The 23,968-nt window shown below is 36.7% G+C and overlaps 3 protein-coding genes across 3 annotated transcripts; all 3 read right to left on the reverse strand.

Moving 5' to 3' along the window:
- Positions 1-1,093: 1,093 nt before the first annotated feature.
- eIF3f1 (eukaryotic translation initiation factor 3 subunit f1) lies at positions 1,094-3,842 on the reverse strand. The gene is made up of 4 exons (XM_090103689.1): positions 3,717-3,842; positions 3,334-3,480; positions 1,586-2,082; positions 1,094-1,351 (listed from the first exon to the last, which is right to left on the reverse strand). Exons 1-4 carry the CDS (start codon positions 3,823-3,825, stop codon positions 1,277-1,279), a joined length of 828 nt encoding a protein of 275 aa, XP_089959815.1. The 5' UTR covers positions 3,826-3,842; the 3' UTR covers positions 1,094-1,276.
- A 6,707-nt stretch (positions 3,843-10,549) lies between these two features.
- LOC149907342 (bolA-like protein 3) lies at positions 10,550-11,541 on the reverse strand. Its single transcript, XM_090103786.1, has 3 exons — positions 11,298-11,541; positions 11,011-11,160; positions 10,550-10,813 (listed from the first exon to the last, which is right to left on the reverse strand). The coding sequence occupies exons 1-3, from the start codon at positions 11,343-11,345 to the stop codon at positions 10,676-10,678; spliced, it is 336 nt and encodes a 111-aa protein (XP_089959912.1). The 5' UTR covers positions 11,346-11,541; the 3' UTR covers positions 10,550-10,675.
- Positions 11,542-11,851: 310 nt separating this feature from the next.
- Positions 11,852-23,763, reverse strand: LOC149907343 (ribosome biogenesis protein BOP1 homolog). Its single transcript, XM_090103690.1, has 13 exons — positions 23,540-23,763; positions 23,351-23,464; positions 23,130-23,216; positions 22,639-22,918; positions 22,226-22,388; positions 22,000-22,141; positions 21,371-21,553; positions 21,109-21,255; positions 14,603-14,770; positions 14,116-14,290; positions 13,472-13,699; positions 12,220-12,793; positions 11,852-12,048 (listed from the first exon to the last, which is right to left on the reverse strand). Exons 1-13 carry the CDS (start codon positions 23,624-23,626, stop codon positions 11,895-11,897), a joined length of 2,502 nt encoding a protein of 833 aa, XP_089959816.1. The 5' UTR covers positions 23,627-23,763; the 3' UTR covers positions 11,852-11,894.
- Positions 23,764-23,968: the final 205 nt, after the last annotated feature.

The following is a 23,968-nucleotide window of genomic DNA, read 5'->3' on the forward strand; positions in this document are numbered from 1 at the left end:
TGTCCGTCCGTCCGTCCGTCCGTCTGTCAAGACCCTTTTTCTCAGGAACGCGTAGTGGTATGAAGCTGAAATTTATATCAATTACTTAGGTCTACTGTCCCTTGAAGCTGTGAAAAAATCAAACTTCTAAGCCAACGCAATCAAAAGATACAGCCGTTTATGCCGCAAATTTTCGACACTTGCAAGGGAATCAAAACACTACTACTACAGGGTGCTTCCCGTGAATTCAGAATCTTGAAATTTGGTACGAAGCAACGTCTTATAGCATAGATAAAGGAAAAATAACGAAAACCATAAATTTTTAGTTACATCACATAATATATTTTTTTTTAAATAATTTTAAACTTACTACCCATTTCCTCATAAACGCGTAGAGGTATTAAATTGAAATTCATACCAAATACTCAGGTCTATAATACCTTTAAGCTGTAACAAAATCAAACTTCTATGTCAACGCAATCAAAAGAAACAGCAATTTAAGCTGCATATTTTGAAACTCGCAAGTACTCGCAAGGGAATCAAAACCTAAAGGGTACTTTCAGTCGACCTAGAATCTTGAAATTTGGCATGAAGCAACGTTTTATAGCACACATAAAGGAAAAATTCCGAAAACCTTAAATTTTTAGTTACATTACAAAATATAAATATTTATTTTTTAATAAATATAAACTTATTACTTTTTTCCTCATGAACGCGTAGAGCTATCAAGTTGAAATTCATATCAAATACTTAGATCTAATTGCCTTTAACCCGTGAAAAAAAAAATTGCAGGTTTGTACGGAACCCTCGGTGCGCGAGTCCGACTCGCACTTGGCCGGTTTTTTAATATTTGATTAAAATGCAAGATTTTTATTGGTATCGACTAATAATTATTAGTAGTCTGAATATATTATATACGTGTCAGCATTTTCAAAGCAGCTTTTTTTAAATTTTAACATTGAAAGAAATGGATCCTGTTGTACATGAGGCTGCTTGTTTAAAACTGGTTTGATAACTAGACAAGAAATGATGATGAATCAACTTAAATTTGATATTGAAATAAATATTTGAATAATTAAGGGTGATTTGTGTAATGTAAGTTAAAAATAATATCTGGAATGGTATAATAATTATTTATTAAAAGAAATATTATTTTACAAAACATTTAATTACAGCTTATCTCCTTAAATAAGATTTGTTTGGCGCAGTGGTGTAGACAGTAGATTATCAACAATTTGACAGCAACGAAAATATCCACTTGTTTATATGATTGTATACACAAACACCCGGAACAGCTCTACTGTGAGGTGAGGAGAGTCAGCTTCTCGTTTAGTTGTAATTGAGTCTTGATAAGTTGCGCGAGAGTCACCACCTGGAAAACAATTCACATATTAATTAATATTTATTATTTATATGGATCAGGGTTAATGAAGTTATCTATAAAAATATTAATAAAACAATTTTCAGGTAAAGTTAGATATGAAAACTGAAGTAAATATTGGCGAATGTTATGAATGTATTAATTTTACAGAAGCCATAACTGGAATCGCAAGTGAGAATTGACATAAACATAGGCACATAAATGTTAAAATGAATGCGTGCGCACCATGAGCAGGTCCTTGACGCTGGAGGCGAAGGCGTCGGCGAAGTTGTCGGCGGCGAGGCTGGGCAGCGCGGTGACCAGCTGCAGCAGCTCGCGGCCCACCGCGTTGTTGGGGGTCGCGGCGCCGCTGACCACCTCCTCCACGTGGCGCAGCACCTGGTCCAGCAGCTGGCCCAGCGCGCCGGCCGCGTCGGCCACCTGCGCCAGGTCGCTGGCGGGCCGCACCGGGCGCCGCGCCGCGCCCAGCGTGCGCTGGCACAGCTGCAGGCCCACCAGCTCGGGCTCGTAGCTGGCGAGCGCCGCGTCGATGGGCGTGAACATGCAGCCCTGCTTGCCGCGCGGCACGCCCAGCGGCACGCACACGTAGGCGCGCAGCCCCATGCGCGCGCCCGCCAGCGACGTGTCCACCGTCAGGTGCACGGGCTCGCGGCACTCGCGCGAGTAGTACTCGTGGATCACCGACGAGTGGTTCGTCACCTCGTTGCCCGTCGCCCACCACCCTGATCGCGACATACCAGATCATTTTTAATAAGTTAATTAATTATTATTTATTACAAAAATAGTATAAGTACCATTGAGTCTTGACATAATAATTATAATTTTAATAAATCAATGTTTTTTAATATGATCAATAAAACTATTAAGATTCTTCATACAACAAATGAAGAACAATAGATACAGTATAAAACTTCACAAAAGGTTAATTTTTGCATTTAGACAAAAAAGACCTATCCAAACATTCTTCTCCTTCAAAATCAAATTCGACAACGTATTACATTATTACATCTGCCAATCCACACTCGGTGGGCAATGGCCTATGCTCATAGGAGACCCGTGTCTGTCGTGTTTGAATCAATAATCCTTTAACTCAAGCAATTATAGTGTGTAAGCTTATGTTTTTCTGCCACTACAGAGTACAATCAAAATCGTTGAGTGGTTTTCAAGAAAAAGAGTGGCAAACATACATCCATACATTCTTACAAACTTTCACAATTTTAATATTAGGAGGATATTAATAATACAATGGATGTTTTATATTGTACAAATTTGCATTCTATGGTTGTCATGGTGTACAGTCGGTGTGATGTCATGAATAGATTGAACTATGGGTAGAGGCTTGCAGTTAAATGAAACACAACTGTTCGATTATAACTTGTATTCGAGACTGCTGTGCTACGAACATTACATTAGAATTTTAATGCTAGATACACACAATACAACATAATAATATATTAGTAAGTATAAACTTCATACAAACTACATATACTTTGAGATAATAGATATAGTAACAGCTTTAAATAGAGGGTGAAAGAGATGGAGATTGGAGATATTCCTTCAGAAAAATATATTTTGTATTAACATATTATCCATTCAATATCTCACACCTGTACAAGATCTAATGCTCAAAACACAGTAAAAAATAAAACTTCTTCTTGACTTGTTGTATTTATATGTCAAAAATTACATTTGTATCTTATAAGTTCAATTAGTATTATGTTTGTTATCTAGGCAGTTTAATTTTCACTTTAAATTTGATGAAATTGTACTGTTAACTGCTGGTATAAAATAATACAACGATAGTAATTCCTAGATGGTTCTGAGTGAAAAATAATATGTATTGATCTTAATATTATTTAGTATTAATTATTAAATAATTATACACAGTGCTGTTGCTTTAATGTAACTTTTATATAAGTCAACTGTCAATTACAAACCTTAAGAGTTCGATTGAATGAATAATGTGTACTTACCGACTATACTTTCTGAGGCATTGACTCTGCGATTCAACTCGTACACATCCATCGCATAGTTGAGCTCAGCCTCCACCTGGTCGGCGTGCTCCTTGTGCGGCACACAGAAGCAGTTCGTCACTTCAACTACTCCTTTATCCGAGGTGCCTACAAGTCATAACATACAAATATAACCTCAAACTATTCGCTTTTTATGACTTTTAAACCATCACAGATATGTAATTAAGAGAAAGCAAGTTAATATAATGATAGAATTATGACAAATATCACTAATAATCACTTGTTTTTCACACAAAACTATAAAAAGAGAAAATTGCAATCGTAAAGACGTGACGTCGGCGAAACCACTTAAAACATTTAGTTTTGATCAAAGGCTTAATTACCCAACAAGGTGCCGATAACTCGATGAGAGTCGGCATTTCGACGCTCATAAGCATCAACAATTTGGAATAAAACTACAGGGTGAACTTTTACAACTAGGTTGAGCGCCATGTTGTTATTTGAAAGGAGCTGCAGGCTGCTCCGTTTTGACCGTAGAGTGAGAATGAACCATAGAGGAGGCACTAAAATGACAAGTAATGCGTGAGAGAAATACACTTATGACTATAAAGCTAAGAGCAAGCGAGACAGAAACATTGTTTTTTGTTTCTCTCATGTTATGCGATTTCTTTTGTTGGGGACAAAGGCAGTTTGTCCCAAACAAGCGGCTACAGTCCATTGTTTTGCTAGTTTTCTGTTTTTTCTCGCTGTTAAGTGACTTCAAAGTTTAATAAACGTTGACAGTGATCTGTTTTAATCCGACTTTAAGTGAAAATATGGTGCGTTGTAGTGTGATTGGTTGTAAAAATCGGCCGGAACGAAGATTACCAAATATTACCTTTCACACGTAAGTAAACTTATTTGAAGTATATTGTTTTATAGAACTGGATATAGTTGATACATTTTCATTAACTCTAATGTGAAATTATCTACAAATATATAATATTTTCATCGAAATAGACGTAAACATTTTTTTGTGTTATCCGACTAAATTACGAAGTGTTCTTGTTGTTCAGGACGCCATTTGTTTTTACGTAGTTTCAAATTTATGGTATAATCATGTGATTAACATTAGGGATACCAGTACAGGGTAAAATTTTCCCCAAAATCGTGAAATGTTTTTTTAATATTAAATATGTTTTTTAGGTTTCCAAAAGAAACAAGTACATTAAACAGATGGATTCGAGCTACCGGAAGGAAGAACTGGTTACCAGGAAAAAGTCACAGAATATGTTCTATACATTTTGAGTCGCGTTATTTTCGAAAAACGAAAAAAAAAACCTATTTGATGCCCAATGCAATTCCAACACTTTTTACAACAGTGAGTAATTTTTGTGATGCATTTAGTTTGGATTTAAATGTTGTAGTTTAAATATTCATAGACCGATTTTGTTGCTACGTCTACATAATAAACAAAACAAGTTATTAATTTATTTTTATAGGGGTATATTTTCTATTTATACTAAATCAAATTTTATTTTTTTAGGATATTATTGTTGAGCGACTGAGTACTGCCCAACAATCAAAAGTCCATGGACCAGGTCTTAAGGTAAATTAATAATTTCATTGCACTTTCCCACGAGCAACAACACTGCACTATTTTAGAACTGCACGACATACCGTGGAGAGGAAGTTTATGAGGTGTTGTTGTGTATGTACACGGCTCATATGAATGTGTGAAGCCTGGATTAGTCACCGGTTTTTTTACACCTTTTATTTTGTACATGGATGTTCTTAGTATTATCTGATTCAACTAACTTAATCTTTTCAGGATGTTGTTGAGCTACCTAATACAAGAGAACAGTCGAAAACCCCTGAACCAAGTCTTGAGGTAAATTGATTATATTATAAAATTATGGTGAAATATATATCTATACTAATATTATAAAGCTGAAGAGTTTGTTTGTTTGTTTCAACGCACTAATCTCAGGAACTACTGGTCCAATTTGAGAATTTCTTTCGGTGTTAGATAGCCCATTTATCGAGGAAGGCTTTAGGCTATATATTATCTCAACAGACCAACAGGAGCGGAGCAATGCGGGTGAAACCGCGGGACATAGCTAGTTAGTAATAATTTCATTTGGGTACATTTTGTACATTTATGTTATTTGAATTTTCTGGTTTACCGAAGTTAAACTTTATCTTTACAGGATATTATTGAGCTACCTAGTACTAGCAAACAGTCGAAAGCCCCTGAACCAAGTTTTGAGGTATATCATTATTTCATATACAACAATAAATTAATGAATGAATACATTTATTTCTGAAACAATGAAGTAGAGTATAGTAATAATTTCATCACGCCGGTGCCAGCGCATGGTGACAGTGCTTGTGGCCGATCACGGGGCCAGGAGCAGGAGCCGCCGTTGTGAAACTATATAGTGCTCGCGCAATAACTAAAACCGTAGCAAATGTTAAAGAACAGCCGAAGTGATATCTTTAATGGCGTATAGGAAATGTTGCCACAGCGTGGTTTTATAGCGTGACCAAAAAATATATTTTGAAGAGTTACCGTGGGAGCACTGTAACTGTTTAGAGTTATTTGTATAAGTAGTATATTTTGTCTTATTTAGGTACATCTGTGTGGTCTTATATTTTTTAAAATTGTAAAATTATTTAAGTTGGAAAAGGAATCAAATCTACTACTATAATTGTGAGGGGAATCTAAAGCCTGTAACATAGTTTTGAAGTTTGAACTAATACATGCTTTAATTTCCCCAAATATATAAACTGTATTATTTTAATACTTTTTATTTAAAGATTTTTTTTCTATTATATATTTCTGTTTCAAGTTTGCAAAAAATAACTTAATATTTTTTTTTCCAGGTGGAAACACCGAGAAAAATCAAATTAAGAAAAAAATTAATAAATAAAGAACGTGTAGCCGAGCAAAGAAAAAAGAAAATTGCAGTATTGAGGACAAGGGCGTGGCGGTTAAAGAAAAAGAATGCAGAACTGTGCAGCATATTAGAAGATTTAAAAGCCCGATGTTTAATAAATCAAGAATCTGCTGATGTTTTGTCATCTATAGAAACGGCAAATAAGGACTTTTTAAAAAGATATATTTGTAAAGAATCCGCACCTAGGAAGTATTCTGTAGAGTTAAGAAAATTTGCATTAACTCTCCACTTTATAAGTCCAAGAGCCTACGATCATGTTCGAAAATATTTCAATACATGCCTTCCTCACCCACGAACTCTTTCACGGTGGTACCAGTGTATAGACGGTAGTCCAGGGATCAGTAAAGAATCTTTAGAAGCAATAAAACTACTCAAATTAGCTAATAGTATAGTGAATCCATTTCGCAAATTATTTTGCGCCCTATGTTTCGATGAAATGGCTATTAGAAAGCATGTAGATTTTGATGGTCAAAACTGTATAGGGTTTGTAGATTGTGGCAATAATATAAGTAGTGGTCAATTAGCTAAGGAAGCCCTTGTCTTTATGCTAACTGCTATAAATGGTAGTTGGAAAATACCTTTAGGGTACTTTTTAATCGATGGTATTTCGGCATACCAAAAAGCCAATTTAGTTCAGACCTGTATTAAAACCGTTCATGATGAATGTGGAGTAGAAATTTTATCACTTACATTCGATGGCTGTCCAACAAACTTTGCAATGGCTAAATTATTAGGGTGTTGTTTACAAGATACTCAAATAGATCCTACTTTCCAAGTAGGTGACAAAAAAATTATTATACATTGTATACCCAGATCCATCACATATGCTTAAATTAGTACGGAATACTTTGGCTCAGAAAGGACCCATCATTGATAGGCAGGGACGCACTATTTCCTGGGAATACATCAAACATTTAATTGACTTGCAGGAAAATGAAGGACTTCACCTAGCTAATAAACTGAAAAGATCTCATATGAATTTTAGGCAACAGATCATGAAAGTAAAGTTGGCTGCTCAGACTTTCAGTAATTCTGTTGCTGATGCCATAGAATTTTGTAACGAAGAACTTAAAATAGATAATTTCTCAAATTCGGAGGCTACAGTAGAATTTATTAAAAATATAAATGACTTGTTTGACATATTAAATTCAAGAAATATGAATGCATATACACATAAAAAACCTCTATTCGAGGGAAACTTTTTAAATACTAAATTGATTCTTGAACAAATATATCAATATTTAATGAAGTTACATTTAGGTGGCATGCCCATCCTTAATACAAACCGAAAGACTGGATTTTTGGGCTTTATGATTTGTATACGAGGGATAATTTTTCTATACGAAAATTATGCCAGAAGTGAATCCTTACAATTTCTGTGTACGTATAAGCTTAGCCAAGATCACTTGGAGTATTTCTTTAGCGCGATTAGGGCTAAAGGTGGATTTAACAATAACCCTACAGCCAAACAATTTAAATCCGCTTTCAAACGGATGCTAGTCCATGGTGAACTTAAACACATCACTACAGGTAATTGCATTCCTCTACAGGAAATAAATATACTAACATATACCAAACCGGAAATTGCAATAAATAAAACCACAGAAAGAATTAAACTAATAGATGAAACTGATGATTCTGAGATACGTGACATTGATTTTATCCGCACTATGGATGACCACGACTATTTAAGTGATCCTAGTAAACTGACCGAATTTTCGAAACAAATTATTATTTATATCGCAGGGTTTGTTGTAAGTCAACTGAAAAAAGAACTTAAGTGTCCTGATTGTACGTCAGTTTTGACTGCGGATAAATTTAAAAGTTTCTTGTATAAAAAAGACAAGGGGGGACTGCAATATCCTAGTAAAGATGTAGTTGCCATTTGTACATTTAGTGAGAAAATTTTCCGTCAAAATAGAGATATGAGTAAGAAAAATTATTTTCATACTATTTCTCAAGAATGTCTCAAAAGATGCCTTAATGAAAATCTTTTTTCAAGAATAAGTGATCATTTTAAAAATCAATTATTTTTAGACTGTCACTATTCACTTTTAATTAAATCCATCTGCGGAAAATATATAAAAGTTAGGATGCACTATGCAACAAAAAAAATGTCTGAGGTGGATGACAAGGTACGCAACTTTTATAACAAGTTAATTTTATTTAAAGGTCAATAATTTTGAAGGTCAAGGATTCAACACCATCCTTAACTCTTAATTATAAGATTTTTTTTATGTTTGTATTAGTCATCACTACATAGTATAAAACAAAGTCGCTTTCTCTGTCCCTATGTCCCTTTGTACGCTTAAATCTTTGAAACTACGCAACGGATTTTGATGCGGTTTTTTTTAATAGATAGAGTAATTCAAGAGGAAGGTTTATATGTATAATAACACCCATTAAATAGTGGAGAAGTACTGTTATTTTTGAGGTTTCTAATGTGATGTCGTAAAAATTTACATTTTTCCGCTTACATTGCAAACGCTGGCTGAACCCTACGAGTTTTATCAAAATAATGTACTAAGTATTATACACATTGAAAAGGTCTACAGAAAAGTCCGCGATGGTATATGTCTATCTCTTATGGATAACCCACAATAACTTTTTTTGTCATTTACTTTTTACGACAAATAATGGCTAATTTTCGAAGCGATTTTAACCAATACAGCATTAATACTTAACCAATTAAATACCTTGAATACATTGTTCATTTGATATAGATATACAAGGTGAAAGGTAAGACATTTGAAAAATTTAGACAGGAGCTTCTACTCATGAAACTGAACAACTTTTGTTCTACAACTTTGCTGAATTCGTAAAAAAAATTGGACTTTGTAAGGAAACTTCGCTAATCAGCTGACAGATTTCCATACAAAGTCCAATTTTTTTTCTATATAATATAAATAGATATTATAATTATATATAATAATTATATAATAAGATATAATATAAAGTACCTAATGTCCGATTTATTCCAGATATTGATGCATGCCAAAAAGGAGGACTAGGCCTACTGGGGATACCTCTTTAAAAAAAACGCACCTAAGGTTCTTACCTCACAGGTGGTGTGGAAAAAGAACCAATACAATACAACAGTGAATATATATATATATATACTAGCGGTCCGCCCCGGCTTCACCCGTGGTACATATTTCGCAATAAAAGGTTGTGCCAAATTTCATCAAAATCGGCCCAGTAGTTTATGCGTGAAAACCATACATACATACATACATACATACATACATACAAACCTTTCCTCTTTATAATATTAGTATAGATTTAAAAATTGCGGGACGTAGCGTTTGCGGCGGTACCGGCCAGCCGCCCGGCTATATATATTTTATACCCGTGCGAAGCCGGAGCGGGCCGCTATGTTTTTATATACAACGTTCATAATTTTTCTGTAGTGTATTTACTATTCAGTATCAGCATTGCACCCGTGCGAAGCCGGGGCGGGTCGCTAGTTAAGTTAATAAATAACAAAATCTTTTCAAATCTGTCTTTTTCTTCATAAACCTATCTTACAAAAAAATACCCAAACATTTATAGATATTTTGCCAGTTTTTCGGATAAAAAGTTTTTGTAATAGTTGGCAACATTGACGTAAGGATTCGCCATCTCGTTCGGGTATACGCCGATGTGATCTCTAGTACATTCTCCCTCTACGGTTTTGACACTGACATCATTGATCATTTTCAAATGACAGATAGGTACTCTTTTATAAATTTTATACACGGATACAAGGTATATAAAAATGTAGAAACCAAAGTTTAAAACTGTGTTTAAAAGTTTCACAAGAGATCAGACGAAATAAAGGTGAAGAATACAATTTAGTCCATTTAAATCCATACTAATATTATAAATGCGAAAGTAACTCTGTCTGTCTGTCTGTTACTCAATCACGCCTTAACTGCTGAACCAATTTGCATGAAATTTAGTATAGAGATATTTTGATACCCGAGAAAGGACATAGGCTACTTTTTACCCCGGGACATAGGATAGGTTTTATCCCGGAAATCCCACGGGAACGGAAACTATGAGGGTTTTTGTTTGAAAACGCGGGTGAAGCCGCGTGCGAAAAGCTAGTTATTAATAATTAAATCTTTTAAGTAAATTTTTAGTACTTTTATAATTATTGTGCCCTTAATTTTTGTAAAGGTTTAGGTATCTCATTAGGTATCATTTATCAAAACTGTTCTAACATAGAACAATATTGATAATAAAATAAAAATATATACAATAATAGAACATATTATTATAAATAAAACAAAATATTTCAAACAGTTTCAACTATTTTTATTTTTTTTTAGCTTCAACAACTATGTTTTCATTTTAAAGCACAACCTACATACATAATATTGTACATATTATGTAATATCTTAGTAATATTAGTGTTTAATTTATTTATCTTCAGTTGGAGGTGTCGTGTGTATTCTGATGCCATGCATCTCCGCTATTTCACTCTTGAGGGTATCTGTGACTAGGCGATGTTGCTTAACTCGTGAAAGACCTACAAATTCTTTTGCTTCAATACTAATCTGAAATATAATTGAATAATCAGTATCCGGCAGAGAGAGAGAGAGAGTATTGACTATTGTTTACATATCAAATTAGTCTTACTTTAACTGTCTGTATTTTCAGATTGGTATGAAATGTTACAATATATTTCCAACAAATCTATTCGTTTTTGTTTAATAAATAGGAAATGAAAGGAATACATTATATAAATGAATACCTCAAACATAGCTCCACAGCCACCAGAAATATCCTCAATGCTCACATATGTGATGCCCGGCATTGCTCGCTTTAGGACTTCCGTCAATTGCTGTTCTTTGGTCACGCTATGTTTCTCGAAAGCACTACCATTGCCGCCTACTGCACGTATCTAACGAAAGGTAAATGGTTATTGGTTATCAGGTCATTTTTATAATAATTATTGTTATCATTATTAACAACTAAAGATTACTTGTATTTAATATCCTATAAAACACACACACAATCTTTGATAATTAATATACTTACCAATTTTGTCCTAAATGGCTTTGTTGCTTGAAAAATCTGACGAAACATTTTGTTATTGATATTAGCGTAGCGTCCTTGAGAGTTGAGTTATCGAATAATCTTGTTATATCAGCTTATAAATCACACATCTTTCAACGATATATTAGTATATACACTATACTTTCTTATTATTAAATTTTACATAACAAATGCGCTAAATAACCTCAATCGCAATTTTTTGACTATCGAAAACAAAAATACACAAATGTCAACTGTCAAATAAATGCCGGATACAGATGATTACATAAAATGAAACTTTTTATTTATCTGTATCTGTACTTAAGCTCCATAAATTACTGTCCACTTATTTAAAAAAAAATCTTCCTAGTAAGTTAGGATGACGCCCTAAGGACGCCCTAATAGCTTATCCTCTTAATGCACAACACCAATTTAGATGAAATTTTAAATAGTTGGTGACTCAGAATGAAATTAAGGTTATTTTTTGGATATATCACTTAGGATTTTGTCTGTAACTTATTAAATGGCAATGTTTGTACGGAAATAAAACAGCAAGTTTCTGTTGGCATCGTTTTATATTATAATAAATGTTTGTATAGTCTATGCATAGAGACGGATGGTGCCGTCGGCGCAGGCGGCGATGAGCCAGGGCTGCGTGGGGTGGAAGCGCACCTCCAGCACGCACAGCTCGTCGCGCTTCTCGCCGCCGCGCAGCTGCTTCAGCGGGACCAGGAGCGGGTTTTGGAGCAGGTCGCTGGAGACATTATTTAAAAATATTAATATTGGCTGTCCAAGTTTACCAAATAAATGACTAACCTACATGCTATATTGCTGTTTATTTTACAATTTTGGTTAGTAAGGGATCTAGTTTATGGATCGTTTAATGTACGAGCGCACTAGGTTGGATCGAGGGGGGTACACTCACTTGTAGACCATGCCGTGCGAGACGACGATGTAGGGGTCGTCGCCGGCGGAGGCGAAGAGCGGGTAGCGCGCGCTGAAGGCCACGGAGCGCACGGCGCCCCCGTGCAGGCGCAGCGTCTGGTAGGGGCGCGCCGACAGCTCCAGGTCGAACCAGGCCAGCTTGCGGTCGTACGCGCCCACCAGCAGGTTGTCGCCGCGCGGGTGCGGCGCCAGGCAGCTCACCCACTGCGCGCCCGTCTCCAGCTTGCGCACGAGCTCCTGGCGCGCCAGGTCGTACACGCGCACGGCGCGCTGCGTGGCCACGAGCAGCTGCGGCCGCTGCGGGTGGAAGGCGGCGCACTGCACCAGCCCCTTGGCCGTGCGGAAGGGCAGCTGCGAGCGGCGCCGCGACAGCTGGTGCACGAGCACCGCGCGCGCGGCGCCCTCGCGCAGCGTCACCGCCACGTAGTCGCCGCGCGCGTGCCAGCTCACGTGCGCCACGGGCTGGAAGTGCCGCACGGCCAGCCGCACGCCGCTGGCCCACTGCTGCTCGCTCACGGGCTCCCACGTCACGCACGACCGCGTGCGCTCGTCCACTGTTCACATATACATCAAATTCTGTTAGCCCATTAAACACTTTACAGTAATCTTAATATTCCATATATTAAGATTTGTGATGAGCGGGAAGTTGAATTTTGTGGTGTGAGTTGTGTAGGGTGATATAACGTGTGGTGTGTAAGTTGTGTCGTATTCTGACGTGCTGTGACGTGCTGCGACGTGTTGAGATGTGTTGTGTCGTGTTGTGACGTGCTGTGACGTGTTGTGTCGTGTTGAGACGTGTTGTGAGTCACGACAAATCTAATAAAAATATTTCTGTAGCCAAATTTTTGTCATTTTCGAAGCCTATTTTTTTTTTTGGTAATACAACCGTAGGAAACTTATAGCATCTTAGGTTAGACAACCAGTCAGAGCCACGCTTGAGGCGTGGCACGAAAATTCGCGATGCACGTGAGTCTGACGTTGCCAGATACAATAAATTTGTTAAAATAATGCAGTAAAATATAAATAGTACTTTATATTTTAATATTTTGGTCGGAACCGGGAGAACCGGGTTTCATACTATTCAGACCCGGTTCTCAAAATCATCAAAAAACCCGGGTTTACCCGGGTTTTTCGGAACCGGGTAAACCCGGGTGCATGCCCTAGTTGTGACGTGTTATGACGTGTTAACCACGCTACTGGCGTGCGCGTGGCGCCGCGCCGGGTGCACTCACTGACGACGTCGTGCGCGGGCGGCGCGTCGCGCAGCAGCAGGTCGGTGCGCGCGGCGGTGCGGTGCGCGCCCACGCCCGCGCCCGGGTTGAGCAGCAGCAGGCGCGCGCCCACCGCCGCCGCCACCAGGCTCAGCCCGCCGCTGGGCGTCCACAGCGCGCGCGACACGCCCTCCCCCCCCGAGCCCAGCTGCAGCGTGCGCAGGCACCGCCCCGTGCTCGTCTCCCACACTGCGCACACAATAACGTATCCGTAACATTGCCGCGCAAAATGCGAAACACAATAATTTATAGTTCTGTCGAAAACGTATGCATATAATATGCAATTTTTTAAATTTCAAAATTTTATTTTATAACAAACAATATTACAACCCAAATAAAATTTGACGACATTATGCAATATATCTTGAACTTTGCTTTATTTCTACACCTTTCTACAACAGTTCATACTCGTAGTTCGTAACATGTTAGTATTACGTATACTAACACGTTACGAACTACGATTCATTTTCATTTCATTTTCAATATGTATGATGTGCTCACAAATTTAGAGATAATGCAGCAAATGTTTCTTAGTGAATAGTTTTTAAGCCTTTTATGTCAATCCAATTTGTGAACCAAATTTAAAAAAATAAAAGTGCACAAACCGCGCAGCGTGCCGTCATCCCCGCCCGACAGCACGTACTGCCCGCTGGGGTCGAAGTCCACGGCGCGCACGAGCCCGCTGTGCCCGCGCAGCTGCAGCACCTCGCCCGTGGGGAACGGCTGCAGGTCGCGCGGCGACGGCAGCTTCGGGACCAGGTCCTCCGCGTTTATCGTCAGCTATCAACAATAATATACTTGTTAGCCTTCACTCTAGGATTTGCAAAAAAAAAATATTTTGACAAATATTAAGTTAAGCTAACACCTAGTTACGATTAGATTTTGGAGTAAAATCTAAATTATTTCGAAAAAAATAATATTTTTTTAAAATAGATTTAAAAAATTCTTATTTTTTGTGAAACTTTGACAATATCTAAACTATACACAACTTATAGTAAAAGACTTGGCATTAATACAGATGTTATTTAATATCTTGCACGCAACATCATCATTAGCCCAACATATAGTTTCCCAACACCATTTGTCACTCACCCGCATCTTGATGGCCCTGGGCGCCAGGTAGAGGTCGAGGCAGCGCAGGAAGCGCTCGCGCACGAAGCGCGGGTAGGCGGGCACCGCGCGCAGCGAGCCGTGCGCCTCAGGCAGGAACGTGTACTTGCGCTTCCACGGCGTCTCCGCCAGCTTGTCCCACTCTCTCATCTGAACATCATTTACTTGTTAGTTGCTAGTATATCCGTTGGGAATCGCCTTCAAAAAAGTAGGAGGTTCTCAATTCAGCCGGTATTATTTCTTATGTACTAAGGGCCGATTTTTCAATGCTTGGATAAAACTTATTCGTCGAATCCATACTAATATTATAAATGCGAAAGTAACTCTGTCTGTCTGTCTGTTACTCAATCACGCCTAAACTACAGAACCAATTTGCATGAAATTTGGTATGGAGATATTTTGATACCCGAGAAAGGACATAGGCTACCTTTTATTGCGAAATATGTACCACGGGCGAAGCCGGGGCGGACCTCTAGTAATATTATAAATGCGAAAGTGTGTTTATTTGTTTCAATGTGACATGGCCATGGGTAACTTTTGACAGCGGTGAAACGACTCATACTAATGCGAATTTAACATCAGGGGAATCCGCGGGCAAAGAAAAATAAGGTTTGGAAAATCCAAAAGTGCACGACTCATAATGCTCATTTAATTATGAAATATAAAAAAATATATATATATAGATATACAGTCTTGTAGTTTTCGTTTTTTATTAATTGCAATTAAACGACACTGAATTAATTAATCATTCGCATTCAGTGACCTACAATCGTCGATTAGAATATTTAAAAAAAAAATTAACTCAAATGATGGATTTTTTCACAAGTTATAGTGTTTTCAGGTTTCACACATGACGGACAGGAAAATTTTTTGACCTATTTCGGTGTTTTTTTCCAATTCTATTGAAGTAAATCAATTTTTAAAAAGTATGGTATTAATCTCCATTAAATTATCTCGACAATAGTATGCAAAATATCTTGATTCCGTGAACTAACAAGGCTATAATAATAAGAATAGCTGCAAAAATGAGGCGAAAAAAATTTTTCGATCGTAAAGCACTCTCTGATGCTTCGCATCATGAGTCGTGCAATATATGAATATTGTTTTCAATAAAAATGATGATGATGATATTGTTCATGAAATTAATAATAATTCCATAATTCCAGGGCCCTGGTGAAAGCGCCCAACGACCGGGCGAGTTTATACGTTCGCTAGCTATGCAGATACTGAGCCATTCTGCGCACGCGCAGCCTGTGGATAGAGAGCATAGCGTACGGGATGTGAGTGGGAATAGGTGGGTGGTTGGTAGTACTTTAATCAGTCGTAAAAATTTCTAATTTTAAGAAGATTAGAAAAATGATTTTAACAATAGTTAGGGAAATTTCGATTGACAGAAAAATTATAATTTCAGGAAAAATTTCTATAAGTCAGGAAAATTTCCACGTCGGGAAAATTTCTATAAGCTGGAAAATTTCCATAAGAACGGAAAATTTCTATACGCCAGGAAAATTTCTATAAACAAGGAAAATTTCTATACGTCAGGAAAATTTCTAGACGTCAGGAAAATTTATATAGATAAGGAAAATTTTTATAAGTCAGGAAAATGTTTATAAGCCAGGAAAATTTCTATACACCAGGAAAATGTCTATACGTCACGAAAATTACTATACGCCAGGAAAATGTCGATAAGACAGGAAAATTTCTATGCGTCGGTAAAATTTCTATAAGCCAGCAAAATTTCTATAAGTCCGGAAAATTTCTATACGTCAGGAAAATTTCTATACGCTAGGAGAAATTCAATTTGGTGGAGGGCCTGGAAACGGGCAAGTGGCGGAGGGCCTGGAAACGGGCAACTGCTGGGCGGGACATGCGGAAGATTGCGAATGTGTACCCGCATCCCGTCTAAAGCAGCGCGTTGGTACACGGTGGGGTTTTAGTCGGTAGGAATCCGACATAACCCACGGCTCCTTCCCCGGGAGCCGTGGGTATCTTAGGCAAGATTTCCCCACTTGAAAAAAAAAATGTATGCGTGTACTAGAGTACACACGTTAAAGAAGTGAAACTTCTTTATGACCTTAAAATGTCACGCGTACGGCGTAACGCAAAAATGTCACGCGTACGGCGTAACGCAAAAATGTTACACTAAATTTTTGTCCAACCCCGATAAAGAAGTTTCACTTCAAAAAAAAAAATAAGGAGAAATTCAATTAGCCAGGAAAAATCCATAAGGCGGGAAAATTACGGTAAGTCGGGAAAATTTATATAGATAAGGAAAATTTGTATAAGTCAGGAAAATGTTTATTAGCCAGGAAAATTTCTATACGTGAGGAAAATTTCTATACACCAGGAAAAATCCATAAGTCGGGAAAATTATGATAAGTCGGGAAAATTTCTATACGTCAGGATAAATTCTATAAGCCCGGAAAATTTTTATACGTCAGGAAAATTTCTATAAGCCAGGAAAATTTCTATACGTCAAGAAAAATTCTATAAGCCAGGAAAATTTCTATAAGCCAGGAAAATTTCTATACGTCAAGAAAATTTGTATTAGTCAGGAAAAATAATATACGCCAGGAAAAGTTCTTTACGTCAGGAAAAATTCTTTAAGCCAGGAAAATTTCTATACGTGAGGAAAATTTCTCTTTGCCGCAAAAATTTCTATAAGTCAGGAAAAATCCATAAGTCAGGAAAATTTCGATAAGACAGGAGAATTTCTATACGTCAGGAAAATTTCTCTTTGTGAGGAAAATTTCTATAAGTCAGGAAAATTTCGATAAGTCAATAAAAAATAATATTATAGATAAATTATGATAAAATACGTATCTCAAATTCAAACATTTATTTATTCAATTAGACTTCTTCTAGAAGCACTTTTAAACGTCATAGGCAGAGGCGGCTCGTGACAAAATTTTATGGGTGTTCACTTGAAATAAAACACTGAAAATACATGGTGTAAAGCAGTACAATTTATCAAAAAAATTACTTATAAAGAAAATGCATACGTGATAGTCGTGATACGTCTTTCTTTTTGGTGTGCAAAAATATCTATAACTTAAAGCGACAAGACCGATAGACGCCAATTGCAGTTCATTCAACAAATGGTACCGAGATTGTGAATGTTTTTTCACCTTGATTAAAAGATGAGCTAAGTCGTCAACGCCCGTTTCAGTCCAAGCACTCTCACCTCCGCCGGCCGCGCCCGCTTTAAATAAAAGACACGGAAAACAAAATAGTTTGTTGCTTTCATCACAACCACACACGGTGTTTTCACATATTGTTCAGATTTAAACACACGCGTATATGTTTTCGTTTTTGTCGTACATTTTTGCGTAAGATCAAGTTCAGGCCGTGGCGGTCCCTTAGCTTTACATTCAAGCCGAATTTGTAACGTTTTATCACACTTTTTAATGAACGCCACATTATAATGATTGTTCATTTTAACACTCACAAGTAATACTGATAACTACAGGCTATTTCAACACGTATTTTATAATTTTAATTAGAAAATTGCATGAATCGCGCGCGTGCATTGAAGTTGACTCGAGTGTTTGTTTATATTATAGAAGTGATAACTGGCAACGTCGCAATTGCTGTCCTGCCGGGCGGTAAAAACGAACCGGCAACGTTTGCGGGTGCGGCGCTCCGAATTTTGCTACTTTTCCATAGAAAATCTTTTGTTTCACGCGCAGGGCTCTGGCAAAACCCTCTCTTTCACTCCTATTGGATTTCGTATTAGGAAATGTACTAAATCTTTTTTCATTGGAGCGCAATCGTGAGCGCTCCGCTTCGCGCGTTACATAATATAGTAGGTATTATACAGGTGTATGGGATGATAGAATGATGGATATAATCATTGGTATTAACAGTAGTTTTAAAGATTACGATTGATTTTAAATAGTAATAATTAATGTTAATAATTAAATTAAAGAGTATGATTTTATTATAATTATTTATGGGAGTTCACTGCACCAGCGCTCCTTAGGGCGAGCCGCCTCTGGTCATAGGTACATATTTTTAACATTTACCACCGATTCGGAAAGCAGTATCTACAGAGAAGAATCGGCAAGAAACTCCATAGTTGCTCTTTTTAATTATGTCAGTTTTCAATTTAATTTTATAAATTACATATAATAATTTATAGTAATATGCCAAAGAACTGTCCTGTGGTTTTTACGCGACAACCCTCCATGGGTTTTTATCGACCAAATATTCCTTAATACTGTAATAGGCTCTCTGAACTATAGTCCTTTTCACCTATGATGATTCCTGTGACACTTCATCGTGTTCCGAATTACGTATTTTATGTTTAAAACGCCAAAATAATTTTAGTGCATAATATTTTTATTTTATGGCGGAATTATTGCCAAAAATATAAAAATAAAACATCTTAAACTTATAAATCGAAAACAGTATTGTTTAGTTTAATATAATGAAAAATAAAATAAAATAACACAAAAATATAATACCTAAGCAATTTGTGTACATGGAATGGATCGTTGAAAAATCATAGAGTTGGAAAATCATATAATCGGCGCCCATCTTGTGATCGTTTGTCAATCGAGTCAATCGTCAGTACGAGTGCATACAAGTTGCATTTTTATAATGATACTTTACGTGGTATTCTGTTATTGTTACTAATTGTTATTGTTGACTTTTTGTTGCTGTTGTTTGCTAAGTTTCCTTAGTTAATTGTTGGCGAAATGCCGAAAAAACTAATTTTGGTACTTTATTCAAATCGATTTCATTTCCATATAAAATATTATCGATTATCGAAAACAATTGATATGATTTCAGTAAAGACATCTCTACACGTGTCAAAAATCCATGTGTCACAGAAATCATCTTAGGTGGAAAGGACTATAGTACATTTTTTATATAAGTTTTAAATTTAGAACTACTAAACTCTTTAATATTATGAGGAATTCTATTGTAAAAGCGTATACCTTGACCCATAAATGAATTTTTAACTTTAGCTAGCCGGAAAAATGGCATTTCAATTTTATTTCTGTTTCTTGTGTCATAACAATGTCTATCTCTTACTTTTGTGTGTAAGTAAGCGTTATTGTGTAGTGTGTACATATAAAATATTATTAAATACTAGCGACCCGCCCCGGCTTCGCACGGGTGCAATGCTGATACTAAATACACTACAGAAAAACTGTGAACGTTGTATATATAAATTACAAACATAGCGGCCCGCTCCGGCTTCGCACGGGTATAAAATATAGTATAGCCGGGCGGCCGGCCGGTACCGCCGCAATCGCTACGTCCCGCAATTTTTAAATCTGTAATATCTTCGAAAATATTCACTTAAATCATACGGTGTAAAGGGCCATATAGATCTATATTAAATGAACAATGTATTCAAGGTATTTAATTGGTTAAGGATTAATGCTGTATTGGTTAAAATCGCTTCGAAAATTAGCCATAATTTGTCGTAAAAAGTAAATGACAAAAAAGTTATTGTGGGTTATCCATAAGAGATAGACATATACCATCGCGGACTTTTCTGTAGACCTTTTCAATGTGTATAATACTTAGTACATTATTTTGATAAAACTCGGAGGATTCAGTCTGCGTTTGCAATGTAAGCGGAAAGAATGTAATTTTTTACTACATCACATTAGAAACCTCAAAAATAACAGTACTTCTCCACTATTTAATGGATGTTATTATACATATAAACCTTCCTCTTGAATCACTCTATCTATTAAAAAAAACCGCATCAAAATCCGTTGCGTAGTTTTAAAGATTTAAGCGTACAAAGGGACATAGGGACATAGGGACAGGGAAAGCGACTTTATTCTTAAAGAGATCTCTTAGTGGGTCTCGTGCACGCAAATTATATATAGAGCGTATGGCTCTTTTCTGTAATATAAAGGCCGTATATAAGGCATCCGTATTTAAGGCAATAGAAACGATTCAACTATAAATTTATATTTAAACATGGTATGCATAATAAATAACTTTATATTTCGTGTTTCTGAGAAATAATTCAGAAGAAAACTTAATACAACGGTTCCGTGAGATGGGAGAGGATACGGAAAATTGCTCTAAACCGTTGTTACTTGTTAGGCGATTGTGAAGGTAATATTATTATTTATTTAATTAATTATTTAATTTGATAGATAAATTAAAAAATTTAATCAGAGAGATAATGTAAAAAGCAGTTTTAATCTTACTAATATTATAAATGCGAAAGTTTGTGAGCATGTGTGTGTGTGTGTTTGTTACTCTTTCACGCAAATACTACTGAACTGATTACAATGAACTTTAGCACACATATAGAAGGTAACTTGATTAACACATAGGGTAGGTTTTATCCCGGAAATCCCACGGGAATGGGAATTATGTGGGTTTTCCTTTGAAAATGCGGGCGAAGCCGCGGGCAGAAAGCTATTGTGCATATATTAGCATATTTATGTTCGAAATGAAAAGATTACAAATGACACTACTACAAATAAAATTGTGTGTATGTGTGTGCGCACCTCCTTCTTGTCGAGCAGGTACTCGGGCGGCGGGTTGTAGCTCTCGGCGTGCGCGGGCAGTGCGCGGCGCGGCGCGGGGATGGGCCGCGCGCCGCCGCGGGGCGAGCCGTCCGCGGCCGAGCCCCACAGGTCGTAGAACTTCTTCTCCTGGACAATGATACACGATGATTTATACTTAATATGTTTACAAAAACATTTTTCGATTCGGAACCGGACCAAAAATATCTATTTCAGTTTACATGTTACGTAAAGTGGCACATACCCGCTTGCCCTTGCGCTCGTGCGCGATCTGGCGCCGCGTCTTGGCCCAGCCCATCTTGAGCGCGTGCACGAGGCGCGCCACGTGCAGCTGCTCGTCGCGCGACGGCAGGAACGAGCGCTTGTGCTCGGGGAACGCACGCAGTGGCGTCGCCAGCACCTCGCGCGAGAACCACTCCACCCACGGCTGTAACACGTTTACGATCAGACGTACCACATATTTAGCTCACTTTTAAATATAGAACATTTAGTTCAAAATATTAGTAAAAGTGAATAAAAAAAAAAAAATAATTAAAAGTGGTATTTTAATTTTTGCATGCACAATTGATATTTAACCTATTTTTGCTACACCTATTCAAGTCAATTTTTGAGAAAAATTTATAACATACTATTGTTGCTTGTAATAGTAAAATATATATCTATATTTTTTCGTTTGTTATCAATAAATGTTAAATTTATTGATTTCATTTTATTTTTTAATAAAAATTATCCTAAATAGATCAATTTTAAATAGTTTCGAACTGGTTGTTTACTTTATCTTACCTTATTTAATTGAATTTCAAAACCTAAGAAAGAAAACTACCGTACTTAACACTAATAAATACCCCTGCTAAGATAAAAATGACTCTCTACCTCATATTCATCATGTGTTTCTGACGGTATATTACTCTTCCGTATTCTCTCAATGAGTTTCAAATCATCCTTTGACAATATGACATCTTGCCCCGTAGCAGGGTCCTTTACAGTCCGCCAAAATTCTGGATCTTCACATTTTCTGTAAATTTGAATGATATAATATGGAACTGATTAGCAACTCTTTTAAAAATGCAATAACAAAGTTTAAGGAAAAAAGACATACTTGAGGAACTCATCAATCTGGTCGCGTTGTGGGGGCTTGCCTATCCGTCGGCCGTCCAGGTCATAGCCTATGTGTGGGTACTCATTGTACCACCACATGGGCACATCTCCTGCCGTGTTAACTCGGTCCTCTTCGTCTGATGTGTCGCCCGACTCATACTCATCTGAAAATAAGTATACAATTACTGATTTGATGATGGTATTTAATATTTATCTTATTAATTACTAGCTGCGCTCCGCGGTTTTACCCGTGTGGCTCTGCTCCTGTTGATCTTAGCATGATGATATATTATAGCCGCCTTCCTCAATGAATAGGAATCTAACACCGAAATAATTTTCAAATCGGACCAGTAGTTTGTGATATTAGCGTTAGTAAGTCATAAATAAAATATCTTGTAGTTCCTAATACATTACCTTTTTTCTGAACTGGCTCTGTTGTGACAGTGGCTTCACTAATCTTATTAGCTAGCAGGTCTACACTATCCTCAGTCTTCTTACTCCCTTTTTTCACTACTTTTTTAGGAGTAACTTTTCTTCTGTCTTTTACTTTAGTATTTTTACTAGTGTCGGAGCTTGCACCTGACGGTACATTCCCCGCTGACTCCGCTCCACTGTCTGGACTGACATCCTCGGAGGATTCTGTATTTTCTTCACTATCTTCACTTGATTTGTCTTCTTCTGAATCTGTCAAATCCTGGCATGAGAAATTAAAACGTTATTCATTAGTAACTGTAATGTTGTTTGTTACTCTTTCACGCAAAGACTACTGAACCGATTACAATGAAATTTAGCACACATATAGAGGATAGGTTTTATCCCGGAAATCGCATGGGAATGGGGACTATGTATATGCGGGTTTTTCTTTGTAAAAGCAGGCGGAAAGCTATATTATAATATATACTTACAGATAAATTGTCGGCCGATTGATCATCATCATCATCATCATCATCATCATCTAGAACTGAGTCCGCACTATCTTCAAACATTACTTTCTAAAAATGAGAAATTGAATTATTAAAAAAATTGACATAGTGTTAAGTATAAACCTTATATTATAACAAACAAGACCTATACAAGAACTTTATGAATTATTTTTAAAAGTAATTTAGTTTTGTAAAGATCTTACATCTTGTTCTACATCAGAGTCAGCTTCTTGCTCCTGCTCTGAATCTGTTGCATCATCTCCATGATCCAAATCTCCTTTTATTAAGTCTTCATCAGTGTCTGAAGCATTGTCTTCCTGCAAAACGTTAGCAATTAAACACAATGAGACCTAATAACAAGAGTTAAAGTAGAGAGAAGATTGAGTTCTTACTTCTGCATTTTTATTAACAATGGAACTTTTGTTTCCTTCACCAGTCTCTATTTTTCTTTTTAACAAACCAGCACGAAAAGGTGGCATTTTGATATACACTTATATTAAAACCACCTGTTTAAAGTTTTAAAAACACGTGTGTACCAAACTATATTTGAAATCAAAATAATAGTAACAAGTGACAACTGACAGCAGACATCTATCAGATAATTTATCTGACCTAAGAGGACATATTATGCACCTCAGCACATTTACAACAATATATTAATGATAATGTTGCGCCTAGACTAAAAGTAAAATTGAATGTTATATTTTTCACAAGATTTTTTAACATAATTAATAATGTATTCTGTGTATGATGATGATGCAACATAAATAATGTAATGTATTCTTTCGTCCTGAGTCTTTTCATCTTTCATCCATAGAGTA

This window comes from Colias eurytheme, chromosome 7 (assembly GCF_061535395.1).
Source record: "Colias eurytheme isolate Ceu_HAF_F1 chromosome 7, ilColEury1 Martin Lab GWU primary, whole genome shotgun sequence".
NCBI classification, from domain to species: Eukaryota; Metazoa; Arthropoda; class Insecta; order Lepidoptera; family Pieridae; genus Colias; species Colias eurytheme.